The following is a 17133-nucleotide window of genomic DNA, read 5'->3' as shown; positions in this document are numbered from 1 at the left end:
ATGAGCAGGACATAGGCGTGTTCTGTTCTTTGTAGATTAATAAGCTAAGTCAGTGGACATTGTGTTTTATTGCAGGAGGTGCTTGTCATCATTAGTTATTATTTTTGAGTGGGAATTAATTTCAAATACGTTGCAGGCAATTGGCAAGCAGTTTTATGTTTTGCCTGGTGTGATCTGTTTGCAAGTTGTCTACCTCCGACAGATCCGATTGCCTTCAAATTGAATGAACTGTAGAATTTCGATGAAAGGGGGAGGAGCGAATGCTGTGACGAATGATGATCACGTAAGAGGAAAGGTAAAGGGAAAAAAATATGCGCTTCTCATATAGAATATGTGGAGGACATTTTATTTGTTTATGGCAAACGTTGAACACCTAGTCTCATGAAGCATAAGAAACTATACTAGTTAATACATTTATCTTATAGCCAACCTCTTGCATCATAATCTTGGAGGGTAATTAATACTTTCTTTCGATACATTTCGCCTGACGAAAACGGAGGAACTGAATCATTCGCATCATCTACAGAAAACTTTTCATGTTCCTCAGCGCAAATTACATTCAGCATCATCAGTATATGCATAATCTCTGTCGGAGCGACCCTGTCGATTTCCTTCGTGAATTCTGCTTTCGTGAAGTCTGCTGTGTTGCATCCCATTTTCTTCAGCCAAGCCACGAAATTCTCATAGTAAGCATCTGTCAGTTCATCGACACTGTTTCTAACCAGATCGTATCGTAGGCTGGTATACAGGAAAAATACGAGGTCTCTTACGGGTGAAGAGTAGGTCAGAGTCTGGAAGTCAAAAAATTTAACGTCCGTTGGCTTCTCACTGTCCTCGTATCGGAAAACCATGTTGTTAACCCACAAATCATTGTGTGATAGCGAAGCAAATGGTTCCACAACTTCCGCCCAAAGTTTTGCGAACGGCAAGTCACTGAGGCGTTCGAAAGCAGCTTTTACTTTATCGTTGAACGGTGCGATCTCTGGAAGTCGGCACATGTGTTCCACCATAACGTCGCTGAATCGCTTCTGTTCTTCAGGTGGCATGCTGTCGAATTTACACTTGCCTTCGATAACGTTTTTAAATACTTCTGGTTTGAGGAGCCTGAGAGCGACAGCTGACGCTTGGAACTGGGCCATCTTCCTGACCAGCATCCTGGCGTGCGGAAGGTCGAGTCCGGCCATCTGGTCTGCCATCCGGTAGCCGCTGGAGGCCAGGTTCTCCAGCAGGAGCACCGCGTTGTCATCGGCCGCCACGGAGTCGTCGCCGGCGCTGTTTACCTGCGATCCGTAATACCGCGGCAAAGGGTCGCACACTTCCTCTGCCGGAACGCCCCTCTCACGCTGCAACTTAACTAGTTCGACATTTACGGAGCGGTACGCGTTTATTTCTTTTAAAAATGTCGTCGCACTACCGAAAACTTTTTTCTGCATTTCTGTCGGAGGCATGAATTTGCCGACAAGGTCCAGCGTTTCACCATTTCGCAGATGCAGCTGAATGCTCAGTAGGGTGCTTCCGTAATTCTGGCCGACCTTCGTCAGACGTTTCACAGATAAAGTTCGCACGGTGCCTTCAGTCAGGCCGAGCAGGTGTTCAAACTTCGCAGGTGTCACAGCCTCCGTCCACGGAATGTCCTCCATCGGAAACCTGAAATAACATATGAAAATGTTCACCTTCATGGTTTTGATAGAATTGCACAGGAAATACATTATTAGACTACGTTATAAAATATTCAGCACTTTTGTCTATTTTGTCTTTACGGTTGTTTCATTTCCGTCGCCTACACTAGCCAGGAACAGGCCGTCAGCTACTCACTGAGTAGCGTTTACATCCACTGAGTTTATCACGACGAACTTGTTAGGGATTAGTCACATCTTAAGATGGCAATAAAATGCTGAAACCGGTAATGTGACTATTGTAGTTATTAAATCATAACTTATTACATAAACATTTACGAAGCCCGTATACGACCTTGAAAGCAGTCTACTGCGGCACGCTTGTATGTGGTACCGAATGTAATAATAATATTATAAACGGATATACATTACAAAGCGGATCTCTGACTGTGTACAACCGCAGAGCCAAAGATACTGCTTTTGGTCTGAGATTGTAGTGTTGAAGTAAGAGAGCGCTTGGCGCACTGTGGTGGGTAGTTGTCTGTAAGCGAAAGAGGATCGCTTAGGCAGTTTTTGTGCTGTGATCTGTGGATGTTAGATTGAAGTAGAAACTACGAGGACACGGAAGCAGAAGTCTTCACGCAAGACAGGTAAAGATGCTAAATAATTATGACATTCGTTTTGCCAGCGCGTTGGTATAGATGAGGTGGCTGATAATTTGAAATTGTTGATTAATCCCAAACTGCACGTAAACTGATTTGATGAAAAGAACAGTTAGATATTTCCCTTTTGTAATGTTTCTAAGATTTTTTATCACAGTTATATCTAATTTGATGATTTGTATTTATGCCTTTTTTTAGAGAGGTTAGATAATACTTGCTATAAAAATATCATTGTCTGTCAATCAAGTAGGAAAAAAGGAAACGTTAGGGACAGCCCCGGACATTCGGACATTTGCACAAGCCCCGCCCATTTACCCCCTCCACACCTACCCCCGCCACACCAACCAAGAGCACATCAATATGATCTTTGGTAGTCATCGTCGCTGTCGTGTTTTTGTTCGTCGTTTTTTTGTTTTTCCGCAGTTGTTCATACTAGCAGTGTTGTGCTGTTAGTACTTCTTTGTAGTTTGTGTAATACTGTCAAAATGAAACATAGATATGCACTATCAATAAAGTTATCATACACAAGGTATTTAATCTTGACTGTTGTGGCCAACTGCTTTCGAAACTGATATCTAACTGACATTAAAGTACGATAAGATGTCTTGGAATGACACTGACGAAATTATGTACATATGTTTAACAATAGGCAGCTCTAAAGCTCTCAAACACTGAAGAACAACTCAAAGTAATCTCGTGTCTGCTATAAGCAAGCAGTCATAAGAATCCACAAGTAAAAATGCACCCATTACACAGGCAAATATTAATGAAGAATGTCACTGTATAAATATCTGACTGCCTGCATTACGCATTTCTACATTATCCCACTCTTATATTCTTTAGTCTTAATGAGGTAATCAGAGACTTTGCCTCGTTTATGCACAACATTGACTTTAGACAATCGAGATAAAGGACAGCATCCTTGGCGATACTACCAATTAATATTTCCCAACAGAATATCTTACACTACGCGAGATGACGGAAATCTGCGCTCACTGCAGTTAACAAATATCAGATTTTTTGATATAGTGCAGATGAAACCTCATGAAATAAAAAAGACAGTGTGGATACCATTTTTATTTTTCATTCTTATTGATGATTTTTCAACTCGCATATTCAATTATTTCTAATTCTTTTCACAATGGTACCGGAAAAACTGTATTTCGTACTAACTACTGGTTTTCTCCCTTGTTATGACTGGCATATCTGCGATACGAACAACTTTGATGTTGGAACATGCGGCAGAACATGGGCAGAGCTTAGGATATGGATTGGTGTGGAGGGGGGGGGCGATGATTGGGTGGGACTTGTGCACCATCCGGGGCTGTAGCTAACGTTACGTTAGGAAAAAGGATGTAATTTTTCTGAGTAATATAATTTCAAATGTCAGATGTTTTGAAAAGCCAAACTTAAATTGCAATATAATTATACTAAAAAGTTATGTTAGTAATTCACCGCAATCAGTACCGTCTCCCTGTCCAGGTCATATGTTTTTCAAAGATGTTGGATTTTTCTTAAATGTTTTCATCTATCAGCCAAAAGCGTTTCATTTGCATTTCGTAGTATTACGGGTAGCATTGCACACCGCTGAGCCTGTAGCTAGCACATTTATATTTTTTTTATGAGAAACCAGAATAGATCGCATTTCACCGTTGCTGCTTTAGAGGAAAGACAGTATAAATATTTGTATGCGCACGCATTCATCCAGTGCATTAAAAAATTAGAAGAAATATTATAAAAGAACGTTACAACCTCCCAAATTTCCCTTCCCTACAATCCGAAGTACGGAGTTGGTATCCATTACATAATCTTCTAGAAGTGAGTGCATAGACATCATTCCGATGCTGTATAACAGGCTTTTTGTCTCGCCTACAAAACTTAGATCTTGTGGCATGAGAGTCTCGAAACAGACCAGTTCAGTTATATCTCAAATGACAGTTTTAGACTCTTGTCCACGCTCCTAGATAAATTTCTGCGGACGCCCAAAATAACGACTCATACTTTCGTTTCACAATTTGCCTGCTCACATTATTTCAGTAAGCAGAGTTAAGTGAAAAATCTATTAAGCGAAAAGCCTACAGATATTGCCCATCCCTCTTCGTGTCCTTCCCGCAGAGACTGCGAAGACAAGACTGGTGTGGCAGTACCATCACATATATCGGTAGCAAAAACTGGCAGCTTAATGTTCTTAATGTTGCTGCAGGAAAATACTTCACTGGTGGCTTCTGGTGTAAGATTTCCCTTCAGTGAGGCAGTCCCAGGAGGGTATAGTGATGGACCTGGGTATAGGCGATGGCTTAATCTCTTTCCTGCTGGGCTGCTGGATCGCAGAAATGTTGTGGCCACATGCGAGCCCGTTTCCGGAGTCCGTGAGGTTCCACGGTAGTGGAAGATAGCAGGGCGGCTATGGGTGCCCTTAGCATTTCTGGTGTGACGAATCTGCATTTCCTGTCGGCAGTTGCAAATATGCGACACCGAAATTGTGCCGTGTTCAGTGTGGTGTGGTTCTAGAGTCTAACTGTCCGGATGACGTCAACCAATCAGAAGGGTCATCGACGTAGGCACTGTAGCGTAAATGTCTGAACCAATGAGTGGCGACACAGCGTATACAGTGGGCCAATCTCTGATTAGTTAAACGGCACTCGGTAGTGGAGAAGTTTTAGTAGGCTCCAGTCTGTTGAGAAGCTCTCTTGATCGTCACTGTCGCAGTCTGGTGCAGTTTCCGCTGAATCGTCGAGTAAGTGTCGCCTTTTTAGCGCTAGCGCTGCTTTTGTCCCGGGCAGCTCACAGTTTGCGAGGTAAATTCCGCAACTTGTGTCGCTTTTTCAGTGTTTTTACTTGTTTAGATCTAGGACCGGCACACAGTTTTAATCTGGCAGGAAGTTTCATATCAGCGCACACTCCGCTGCAGAGTGAAAATCTCATTCTGGAACGATTTTATGCAATAGTTATCCAAGGATGAGGTGGTTATGGACGATGAGGTAGAAATCGAGAAAACAGAAGTAGCAGGTGATGCATTCTTAATATTGTTGCCTTGCTTTTCGTGGAATTCATTTTAAACTGCGCAGGTTGAACCAGGGTGATGGTGTTGAGGTGTATCTGGAGATAAAATTCAGGTGTACAGACGGTTGAAGTGTACAGCCACTGGAATATCGGAGGAGGCTTTTGCGAGCAAGTTTCGTTGGCATATCAACTGTGTTGGGGAATGGTGACAACATCAATCACTAGGGCACACCTGAACTGATGACAGATCAAGGATTAGGTGCAGTCAATAATACAAAAAAGGATTATGTGCCAGCAAGCTACAAGGCAAATGTAATTAATTGGAAGTAATTAAGTTTGTAGTTTGGGCAGTAGGCCAGAACGCGATACATGGTAAAAGGCTTCACTGATATTGATGGAGAATGTTTCCGCATTTCGACTTTTGTTCAGCAGGGGGGTTAATCGTCCATATAATGCTTGAAACGGTGTGAAAGGGAAACGTTGTTGTATATTTTCATGGATGCGCTGTGTTAGATTTGCCGCAAATATTGCTAAAAACGAATTTGAGGATAATGGGCCAATAGGACAAGTTTTATTAGCAGTTTTGTTGGGTTTATGGAATATAAATATTCTGGAATTCTTCCACAGTACAAGGTGGAAACCTGTACAAAGGATGATGTTGTAGAGTATGGTAAGCGCTTGAAGGAAAAACCTGAGACTTTCTTTGTGATGGTGGTAAGTAGCAGAATGGTGATCTGGATTTATGTGTGTGTGTGTGTGTGTGTGTGTGTGTGTGTGTGTGTGTTTATATTACCCCTTTGATATCTTGAGCTGTTACTGGCAACTTTAATTCTGTTTGTGGTCTGAAGTGAAATATTCCAGCCAGGAAGTAAGGATAGATCTGTAGTGTTGTTGCGTTGGTATCTGTATGGTGCTCAGGAGTAGATGACGTTTCGATCATCGGTAAATCGAGCAAATCTACAAGGTATAAGGCAAAGAACTTGTCTGGTAGCTGTTGGCTGTTTTGGAAAAAAGGATAATGTAACGACAGGCTCATGCCAGAAAAGTAGTGGAATGCTTTCCAACACATCGATGTTTCGCCAACAGTCATCGAGTGAATTTTTTACTTTCTATTACTGGTACGTGAGGCTATTTTCTTATACTTAAAATTGACTAGGTAGAGCATGCACTTAAGGCTTGGCTGTTTCACGGCCCTCTGTCGAATTCTTCGTCAAATGTCGAATTGTACTGTATCTTAGGCGCGCCTGCGCAGGCGGCTCATTGTTGTTGTTTGTACGACGTCTGTCGAACTGCGCACTTCACCTGAAACATAAGCATAATTCACATATTGTGAAGAGACCGTAGAGATCGAATCGAGGTGAAAGAACCACGAAAACCTTATAGAAACTACACTAATGGCCATTAAAATTGCTACACCAAGAAGAAATGCAGATGATAAAGGGGCATTCATTGCACAAATATATTATACTAGAACTGACATGTGAATACATTTTCACGCAATTTGGGTGCATAGATCCTGAGAAATCAGTACCCAGAACAACCACCTCTGGCCGTAATAACGGCCTTGATACGCGTGGGCATTGAGTCAAACAGAGCTTCGATGGCGTGTACAGGTACAGCTGCCCATTCAGCTTCAACACGATACCACAGATTGTCAAGAGTAGTGACTGGCGTATTGTGATGAGCCAGTTGCTGAGCCACCATTGACCAGATGTTTTCAGTTGGTGAGACATCTGGAGAATGTGCTGGGCAGGGCAGCAGTCGAACATTTTCTGTATCAAGAAAGGCCCGTACAGGACCTGCAACATGCTCTCGTGCATTACCCTGCTGAAATGTAGGCTTTCGCAGGGATCGAATGAAGGGTAGAGCCACGGGTCGTAACACGTCTGAAATGTAACGTCCACTGTTCAAAGTGCCGTCAATGCGAACAGGAGGTGACCGACACGTGTAACCAATGGCACCGGGTGATATGCTAGTATGGTGGTGATGAATACACGCTTCCATCGATGTTGCCAAACATGGATGCGACCATCATGACGCTGTAAACAGAACCTGGATTCACCCGAAAAAATGACGTTTTGCCATTCGTGCACCCAGGTTCGGCGTTTAGTACACCATCGCAGGCGCTCCTGTCTGTATGCAGCGTCAAGGGTAACCGCAGCTATGGTCTCCGAGATGATAGCCGATGCTGCTGCAAACGTCGTCGAACTGTTCGTGCAGACGGTTGTTGTCTTGCAAACGTCCCCATCTGTTGACTCAGGGATCGAGACGTGGCTGCACGATCCGTTACAGCCATGCGGATAAGATGCCTGTCATCTCGACTGCTAGTGATACGAGGCCGTTGGGATCCAGCACGGCGTTCCGTATTACCCTCCTGAACCCACCGATTCCATATTCTGCTAACAGTTATTGGATCTCGACCAACGCGAGCAGCAATGTCGCGATACGATAAACCGCAATCACGGTAGGCTACAATCCTAACTTTATCAAAGCCGGGAACATGATGGTACTCATTTCTCCTCCTTACACGAAGCATCACAACAACGTTCAGCCGTCCGGAGTGGCCGAGCGGTTCTAGGCGCCACAGTCTGGAACCGCGTGACCGATACGGTCGCAGGTTCGTATCCTGCCTCGGGCATGGATGTGCGTGATGTCCTTAGGTTAGTTAGGTTTAAGTAATTCTAAGTTCTACGGGACAGATGACCTCAAAAGTTAAGTTTCTTAGAGCTCAGAGATATTTTGAACAACGTTTTACGCGTATGAGAAATCGGTTGGAAACTTTCCTCGTGTCAGCAGTTTCTAGGTGTCGCCACCGGCGCCAACCTTGTGTGAATGCTCTGAAAAGCAAATCATTTGCATATCACAGCATCTTCTTCCTGTCGGTTAAATTTCTCGTCTGTAGCACGTCATCTTCGTGGTGTAGCAATTTTAATGGGCAGTAGTGTAAGACCAATGACAGACTTTTAGATATATTTAGTATGACCTACAGGACGCTTTGCACAGCACCCGTCACGGGATACAGGACCTTTGTCCCTGATCTTCATCTGTTCGTGCGGACAAAAAAAGAAGGAAGGAAGCTTAGACTGCAACGCCTCATTGACGACAAAGCAATTACAGGGAGGTACAAGCTCAGTATTAGCGTAAATGAGGAAGGAAATGTTACTCTAAGGGCGTCAAAGATACTTTAGTGAGATACTGCAGGATGTACGCAATGTGCAAATCGTAAGGTTACTGTTCTCACCGTCGTCCAAATATCGATATGCGCGTACGCATGTAGGAACAGCGTCGGTGAGTTGCGAGAATAAGTAAACCCACATCTCCGTCTGCACCAACGGGTGGGTTTTGCGCTGTGCTTAGCGCAGCTGGCAGCAGCAGTCCGTCGACATAGGCGTTACCAGGAGGCCATAGTAAAACATTGGACGATAGGGATCCGTCGCGAGAGTTTAAGATAATTTCGTTGTCGGTTATAGGAGAGTTTGTCGAGCAAAATGGTTCGAGGTTAAATTAAATTACTAGTCAGATAGCTCAGTTATTCAGTGAAATTTGGTTATAGTCTGCCCGTCCAATCTTCAGCACTCTTCTGTAACACCACTTTTCGAAAGTCTCTCACATGGAACTCTACAATCTAAGCTAAACCAACATTTTCTGAAAGACTGTTTATATTTGATGAGTAGATACGCTCTAAGAAGAAAAAAATAGACACACCAGGAAGGAATTACCTGAGCGAGACAACAATCGGTAGACGCGATCAGCATGTGCAGGTGCAGACAGACAAATGATTACAATTTCGGAAAACGGAGTGATTTATTCAACAAAAACAGTTTCGCAAATAGAGCAAGTCAATAACCCTCGATGACCAGCGACTGCCTCTTGATGATGATGTTGTTTTCAGCCCTGAGACTGGTTTGATGCAGCTCTCCATGCTACTCTATCCTGTGCAAGCTTCTTCATCTGCCAGTACTTACTGCAACCTACATCCTTCTGAATCTGCTTAGTGTATTCATGTCTTGGTCTCCCTCTACGATTTTTACCCTCCACGCTGCCCCCCAATACTAAATTGTTGATCCCTTGATGCCTCAGAACATGTCCTACCAACCGATCCCTTCTCCTAGTCAAGTTGTGCCGCAAACTCCTCTTCTCCCCAATTCTGTTCAATACCTCCTCGTTAGTCATGTGATGTATCCATCTAATCTTCAGCATTCTTCTGTAGGACCACATTTCGAAAGCTTCTATTCTTTTCTTGTCTAAGTTATTTTCGTCCATGTTTCACTTCCATACATGGCTACACTCAATACAAATACTTTGAGAAACGACTTCCTGACACTTAAATCAAAACTCGATGTTAACAAATTTCTCTTCTTCAGAAACGCTTTCCTTGCCATTGCCAGTCTACATTTTATATCCTCTCTACTTCGACCATCATCAGTTACTTTGCTCCCCAAATAGCAAAACTCCTTAAGTACTTTAAGTGTCTCATTTCCTACTATAATTCCCTCAGCATCACCCGACTTAATTCGACTACATTCCATTATCCTCGTTTCGCTTTTGTTGATGTTCATCTCATATCCTCCTTTCAAAACACTGTCCATTCCGTTCAACTGCTTTTCCAAGTCCTTTGCTGTCTCTGACAGAATTACAATGTCATCGGCGAACCTCAACGTTTTTATTTCTTCTCCATGGACGTTAATACCTACTCCGAATTTTTCTTTTGTTTCCTTTACTGCTTGCTCAATATACAGATTGTGTAACATTGGGCAGACGCTACACGAGGATAATGGAATGTAGTCGAATTAAGTCTGGTGATGCTGAGGGAGGTAGGTTAGGAAATGAGACACTTGAAGTAGTAATGGAGTTTTGGTATTTGTGGAGCAAAATAACTGATGATGGTCGAACTAGAGAGGATATAAAATGTAGACTGGCAATGGCAAGGAAAGCGTTTCTGAAGAAGAGAAATTTGTTAACATCGAGTATAGAGTTAAGCGTCAGGAAGTCGTTTCTGAAAGTATATGTATGAAGTGTAGCCATATATGGAAGTGAAACATGGACGATAAATAGTTTGGACAAGAAGAGAATAGAAGCTATCGAAATGTGGTGCTGCAGAAGAATGCTGAAGCTTAGATGGGTAGATCACATAACTAATGGGGAAGTATTGAATAGGATTGGGGAGAAGAGAAGTTTATGACACAACTTGACTAGAAGAAGGGATCGGTTGGAAGCAGTTATTCGTCTTGACACTGATTCACAAAGTTGTCGGATTTCCCCCTAAGTTATATCGCGCCACATTCAATGCAACAGACTGGTTAAATCGTCAATATCCCGAGATGGTTGGAGGGCCGTGCCCGTAATGCCTCTAAACATTCTCAACTGGGGAGAGATCCAGCGACCTCGCTAGGCAAGGCAGAGTTTGGCAATCACGAAAATAAGCAGTAGAAATGGAAGTGTTCGTATGGCGTCAATTGCCGGGAGTTCCCATGCGGGAAGCTAGGCCGCCAAGTGCAGTTCACATTGAGTGAGACGCCACACTGGGCGACTTGCGCGTCGACAATGAGGACAGCACAGCACCCAGTCCCTGAGGGGAGAAAATCTCCCACCCCAGGCGGGAATCGAACCCGGGCCCCCGTGCGTGGCATTCCAACGCTCTGGCCCTTCAGCTAATGGGGCGGACTAAGCAGTAGAAACTCTCGGCGTGTGCGCGCCAGCACTATCTTGCTGAAATGTAAGCCCAGGATGGCTTGTCATGAAGGGCGACAAACACCCCAGGCGGGAATCGAACCCGGGCCCTCATGCGTGGCATTCCAACGCTCTGGCTCTAGATTTTGACTATATAACGTGCCAGCTCTACAGAATGTGGCACGATATCACGTAAGTCAACACAGGGCCCCGGGAGTAGACAACATTCCATTAGAACTACTGACAGCCTTGGGAGAGCCACTCCTGACAAAACTCTACCATCTGGTGAGCAAGATGTATGAGACAGGTGAAATACCTTCAGACTTCAAGAAGAATATAATAATTCCAATCGCAAAGAAAGCAGGTGTTGACAGATGTAAAAATTACCGAACTATCAGTTTAATAAGTCACAGCTGCAAAATAGTAACGCGAGTTCTTTACAGACGAATGGAAAAACTGGTAGCAGCGGACCTCGGGGAATATCAGTTTGGATTACGTAGAAATATTGGAACATGTGACGCAATACTGACCTTAAAACTTGCCTTAGAAGAAAGATTAAGGAAAGGCAAACCTACGTTCTTAGCATTTGTAGACTTACAGCTTTCGACAATTTTGACTGTAATACTCTCTTTCAAATTCTAAAGGTGGCAGGGAGCGAAGGACTATTTACAATTTGTACAGAAACCAGATGGCAGTTATAAGAGTCGAAGGGCATGAAAGGGAAGCAGTGGTTGGGAAAGGAGTGAGCAGGGTTGTAGCCTCTCCCCGACGTTATTCAATCTGTATATTGAACAAGCAGTAAAGGAAACAAAACAAAAATTCGGAGTAGGTATTAAAATCCATGAAGAAGAAATAAAAACTTTGAGGTTCGCCGATGACATTGTAATTCTGTTAGAGACAGCAAAGATCTTGGAAGAGCAGTTGAACGGAATAGACAGTGTCTTGAAAGGAGAATATAAGATGAACATCAACCAAAGCAAAACGAGGATAATGGAATGTAGTCGAATTAAGTCTGGTGATGCTGAGGGAATTAGATTAGGAAATGAGACACTTAAAGTAGTAAAGGAGTTTTGTTATTTGGTGGGGAAAAGAACTGATTATGGTCGAAGTAGATAAGATATAAAATGTATACTGGCAAAGGCAAGGAAAGCGTTTCTGAAGGAGAGAAATTTGTTAACATTGAGTATTGATTTAAGAGTCAAGAACTCGTTTCTCAAAGTATTTGTATGGAGTGTAGCCATGTATGGAAGTGAAACCTGGACGATAAATAGTTTGGACAAGAAGAGAATTGAAGCTTTCGAAATGTGGTGCTACAGAAGAATGCTGATGATTAGATGGGTAGATCACATAACTAATGAGGAGGTACTGAATAGGATTGGGGAGAAGAGGAGTTTGTGGCACAACCTGACTAGAAGAAGGGATCGGTTGGTAGGACATGTTCTGAGGGATCAAGGGATCACCAATTTAGTATTGTAGGGCAAAACGGAGGGTAAAAATCGTAGAGGACGAACAAGAGATGAATACACTAAGCAGATTCAGAGGAATGTAGGTTGCAGTAGGTACTGGGAGATGAAAAAGCTTGCAGAGGATAGTGTAGCATGGAGATCTGCATCAAACCAGTCTCAGGACTGAAGACCACAACAACAACAACATGACTCAGGAGGACATCCAACAACTCTATTAATCAACGCCAAGCCGAAAAAATGTTTCCATAAGGGCCATAAGTTGACCAACAGGTTATTGATTTGCTCTGTCTCTGAAGCTGCTCCTCTTGAATAAATCATTCAATTTTCCTGAAATTCTAATGCTTTTTTTGTCTACACATGTCCATCACATCTACGGATTTCCGTCCCATTCGGATTATTCCTTCGTCGTGCATCTTCTTTTTGTCTTAGAGTGTATTATTCCTTTTAAGCAGTTATATTCTTGCTGCTGGAAGTCTACATTTCGTATTCTCTTTGCTTTTTTGGTCATTAGGTATTTTTCTGTCCAAATGCAACAACCCATCTACTCCTTTCACTGTCTGATTTCCTAATGTAATTCCCTCAGCATCACCAGACGTAATTCGGCTCCACTCCAGTTCCCGTGTTTAGGTGTTATTCGTGTTGAAGAATGAGAGTTTCACTCTGCAGCGGAGTGTGCGCTGATATGAAACTTCCTGGCAGAGTGCCGGACCGAGACTCGAACTCGGGACCTTTGCCTTTCACGGGCAAGTGCTCTACCGTCTGAGCTACCCAAGCACGACTCACGCCCCATCCTCACAGCTGTACTTCTGCCAGTACCACGTCATCTACCTTTCAAACTTTACAGAAACTCTCCTGCGAACCATGCAGAACTAGCACTCCTGAAAGGATATTGCGGAGACATGGCTTAGCCACAGCCTAGGGAATGTTTCCAGAATGAGATTTTCACTCTGCCCTGATATGTAATATCCTGACAGATCAAAAATGTGTGCCGGACCGAGACTGGAACTCAGGACCTTTGCCTTTCGTGTTCACTGTGTAACCTCACTTAAGGCCACTGTCCATTCAATGTATCTGCCCTTCCAGGCACTTTTGTTGAAAGAAGTACTATATAAATAAACATTTTGCGAGGAAAGCTCTGCGCTACATATATTCCGAGAATCTATTAGATGCCAAATGAGAGAAAATTAAGGGAATGATTGGGCTAAACACCCAGTAAAGATGTATGTCAGGTGATGAAAATTATGCCTCGTCGGGCTATGAATGAGCTGAAGTGGTGCTATCTTTCTAGGTTGAAGGCAACGGAGGCCTTCATGAAAGTGCGTTTTAATAGGAAGTCTCTATCTTACAGCGTTACATCTAACTATGAGAAAATTAAGTGTAAAAGTCGTTCAGCAAATTTTCATAATACACTCCTGGAAATGGAAAAAAGAACACATTGACACCGGTGTGTCAGACCCACCATACTTGCTCCGGACACTGTGAGAGGGCTGTACAAGCAATGATCACACGCACGGCACAGCGGACACACCAGGAACCGCGGTGTTGGCCGTCGAATGGCGCTAGCTGCGCAGCATTTGTGCACCGCCGCCGTCAGTGTCAGCCAGTTTGCCGTGGCATACGGAGCTCCATCGCAGTCTTTAACACTGGTAGCATGCCGCGACAGCGTGGACGTGAACCGTATGTGCAGTTGACGGACTTTGAGCGAGGGCGTGTAGTGGGCATGCGGGAGGCCGGGTGGACGTACCGCCGAATTGCTCAACACGTGGGGCGTGAGGTCTCCACAGTACATCGATGTTGTCGCCAGTGGTCGGCGGAAGGTGCACGTGCCCGTCGACCTGGGACCGGACCGCAGCGACGCACGGATGCACGCCAAGACCGTAGGATCCTACGCAGTGCCGTAGGGGACCGCACCGCCACTTCCCAGCAAATTAGGGACACTGTTGCTCCTGGGGTATCGGCGAGGACCATTCGCAACTGTCTCCATGAAGCTGGGCTACGGTCCCGCACACCGTTAGGCCGTCTTCCGCTCACGCCCCAACATCGTGCAGCCCGCCTCCAGTGGTGTCGCGACAGGCGTGAATGGAGGGACGAATGGAGACGTGTCGTCTTCAGCGATGAGAGTCGCTTCTGCCTTTTTGCCAATGATGGTCGTATGCGTGTTTGGCGCCGTGCAGGTGAGCGCCACAATCAGGACTGCATACGACCGAGGCACACAGGGCCAACACCCGGCATCATGGTGTTGAGAGCGATCTCCTACACTGGCCGTACACCTCTGGTGATCGTCGAGGGGACACTGAATAGTGCACGGTACATCCAAACCGTCATCCAACCCATCGTTCTACCATTCCTAGACCGGCAAGGGAACTTGCTGTTCCAACAGGACAATGCACGTCCGCATGTATCCCGTGCCACCCAACGCGCTCTAGAAGGTGTAAGTCAACTACCCTGGCCAGCAAGATCTCCGGATCTGTCCCCCATTGAGCATGTTTGGGACTGGATGAAGCGTCGTCTCACGCGGTCTGCACGTCCAGCACGAACGCTGGTCCAACTGAGGCGCCAGGTGGAAATGGCATGGCAAGCCGTTCCACAGGACTACATCCAGCATCTCTACGATCGTCTCCATGGGAGAATAGCAGCCTGCATTGCTGCGAAAGGTGGATATACACTGTACTAGTGCCGACATTGTGCATGCTCTGTTGCCTGTGTCTATGTGCCTGTGGTTCTGTCAGTGTGATCATGTGATGTATCTGACCCCAGGAATGTGTCAATAAAGTTTCCCCTTCCTGGGACAATGAATTCACGGTGTTCTTATTTCAATTTCCAGGAGTGTATAATGGAAAGGTCTCAAATGGCTCTTGTAAGAAGTGAGCTTCGTGATGGATACAGGATAAAAGCCCTTATGACAGAGAAAGTATTCGATCTTCAATGTTATCTAGAACAGCTTATTTCAAAGTTGAGCAATTGTAAGTACCAGCGACGGGAATCAGAGCTACGATTTTCCATTATCAGATTTCCGTTTTTCGCCTGTGATGTAGGGGATCTAGGGACAGCCAGCTGGAGCTCCTTCTGGGTATGAGCTACTTTTAAGGCATTGTTAGTCTTTTATAGATAACTAGCTCGAATTATTTTCCTATAACTGTTCCACATATTTGGCAACGCTGCTGATCTCACTTACTTTATTCTCACGATTCCTACGCGAAACGCGCAATCTCACAGTCTCGTTCAAACACATGTTGTCTAAAGTCACCCAGCAGTGTTTCACGACAGCTGCTTCGTGCTTCTTCCAAGGTTTCTGATTTCCCCAAGAATTTCTGTAACTCTTTTGTGTAGCCTACAGCGCCCTGTTGCGCAGCACGTCTTTGAATTCGTTGGACGCCTGTTGTCTGCTGTCGTGTCTGCTTGATAAGGACTACAAGTACTGGAACTTGGCCCGGTCTCCAGTGACATCGACGTAAACCGTGGTCTTCGTTCATTGCTTTCCTGCAACTAAACATCATACTCCAGCAGTTCATCGTGAGTCGCTGGAGCAACAAAGGGAATAGAGGAAAGCACGCGCAAGTCCCGTTGTAAAATTTACGCATGGACATTCCTTGCTTGTTTCGTAGTTTACACACGATATACAAGGGGCGTTCAACGAGTAGGGCAACCAATTTATTTCTGAAATCAGGTTGGCTTTATTCAGGATTCCAATACACCCTATTGTTTCCCACTCTTTGGCTACAAAACCCAATTTAAATACGTCACAGCCTGTACGCCCGCAGGGTACCACTCTTCTGGTCAACATCGGAGCCAACGTTTTGCTTCGTCAATAACTTCCCCATCGTCAACGTAATGCTTCCCGCGGAATGCTTCCTTCGTAGAGACAAACTGATGGAGGTGGGAGGTCCGAACTGTAGGGTGGATGAGGAAAAGCAGTCCAATGAAGTCTCGTGAGATCCTCTCGGGTGAGCAGACGTGTGTGAGTTCTTGCGCTGTTAGGGAGAAGGAGAAGTTCGTTTGCATATTTGTGACGAAGAGCACGCTGAACTAGTTTCTTCGATTTCCTGAGGGTAGCTCGCGGGACATCGGACAGGTGCGTGCGGCCTCGTTGCAATGATGACAGACGCCTCGACCAACGACTCACCGTGCTTTTGTTCACTGCCTAGGTTCCATAGACATTCTGCAAGCGCCTATGATTGTCTGCTGTGTTCTGATCTTCTGCAATGGAAATAAACCCACAATGACAGCTGTCTGCTTGGAACGCACCTTCGTCACAAACGCCATTTTGAGGCTACGTATAGCTCTGCCAACTGTTGGAACTTCGTGAAACTATGGAGACTAAAGCGGGAATATTCCACGATATCCCACAAAAGATTCCTTCAATCGAAATTGGCCGACAATGTTGCATTACTTATTGAATTCCCCACCAATGTACAATAATATCATCGAGATACTCGTCAATTATGTGACACACGTCTTCTGGATTTGTGTTGCGGTTTTAACTATTACGATGAAGTGTGCGTCAAACATGGCACGGACGTAAACATTAGGCTACGCTACAGATCAGTTATAGCAAGTAGTAAGCTGCATTCTCATTCGGTGGCTTTGTCAAATGACAACCAAGTGGCCAACCTTTCAACCTAATGTGCACTAGAGATGAGTCTTTCATTTCAGTCATCACTTCAGAGCGGGGAGAGGAGGAGGGGGGGGGGGGGGGAAGGTGCAACGACACACACT

At 44.7% G+C, this 17133-nt stretch overlaps 1 protein-coding gene across 1 annotated transcript in view; it reads right to left on the bottom strand.

Moving 5' to 3' along the window:
- Nucleotides 1-323: 323 nt before the first annotated feature.
- Nucleotides 324-17133, bottom strand: part of LOC126282080 (uncharacterized) — a 30036-nt gene continuing 13226 nt past the window's right edge. Inside the window, exon 2 of the mRNA XM_049981535.1 lies at nt 324-1647. Within this exon, the coding sequence (XP_049837492.1) occupies nt 420-1640 (1221 nt within the window). The 5' untranslated portion in view covers nt 1641-1647 and the 3' untranslated portion in view covers nt 324-419. The remainder of the gene's footprint in view (nt 1648-17133) is intronic.

The sequence above is a fragment of the Schistocerca gregaria genome, chromosome 7 (assembly GCF_023897955.1).
Source record: "Schistocerca gregaria isolate iqSchGreg1 chromosome 7, iqSchGreg1.2, whole genome shotgun sequence".
In the NCBI taxonomy this organism is placed as follows: domain Eukaryota; kingdom Metazoa; phylum Arthropoda; class Insecta; order Orthoptera; family Acrididae; genus Schistocerca; species Schistocerca gregaria.
This window is presented reverse-complemented; position numbering and strand designations above follow the sequence as displayed.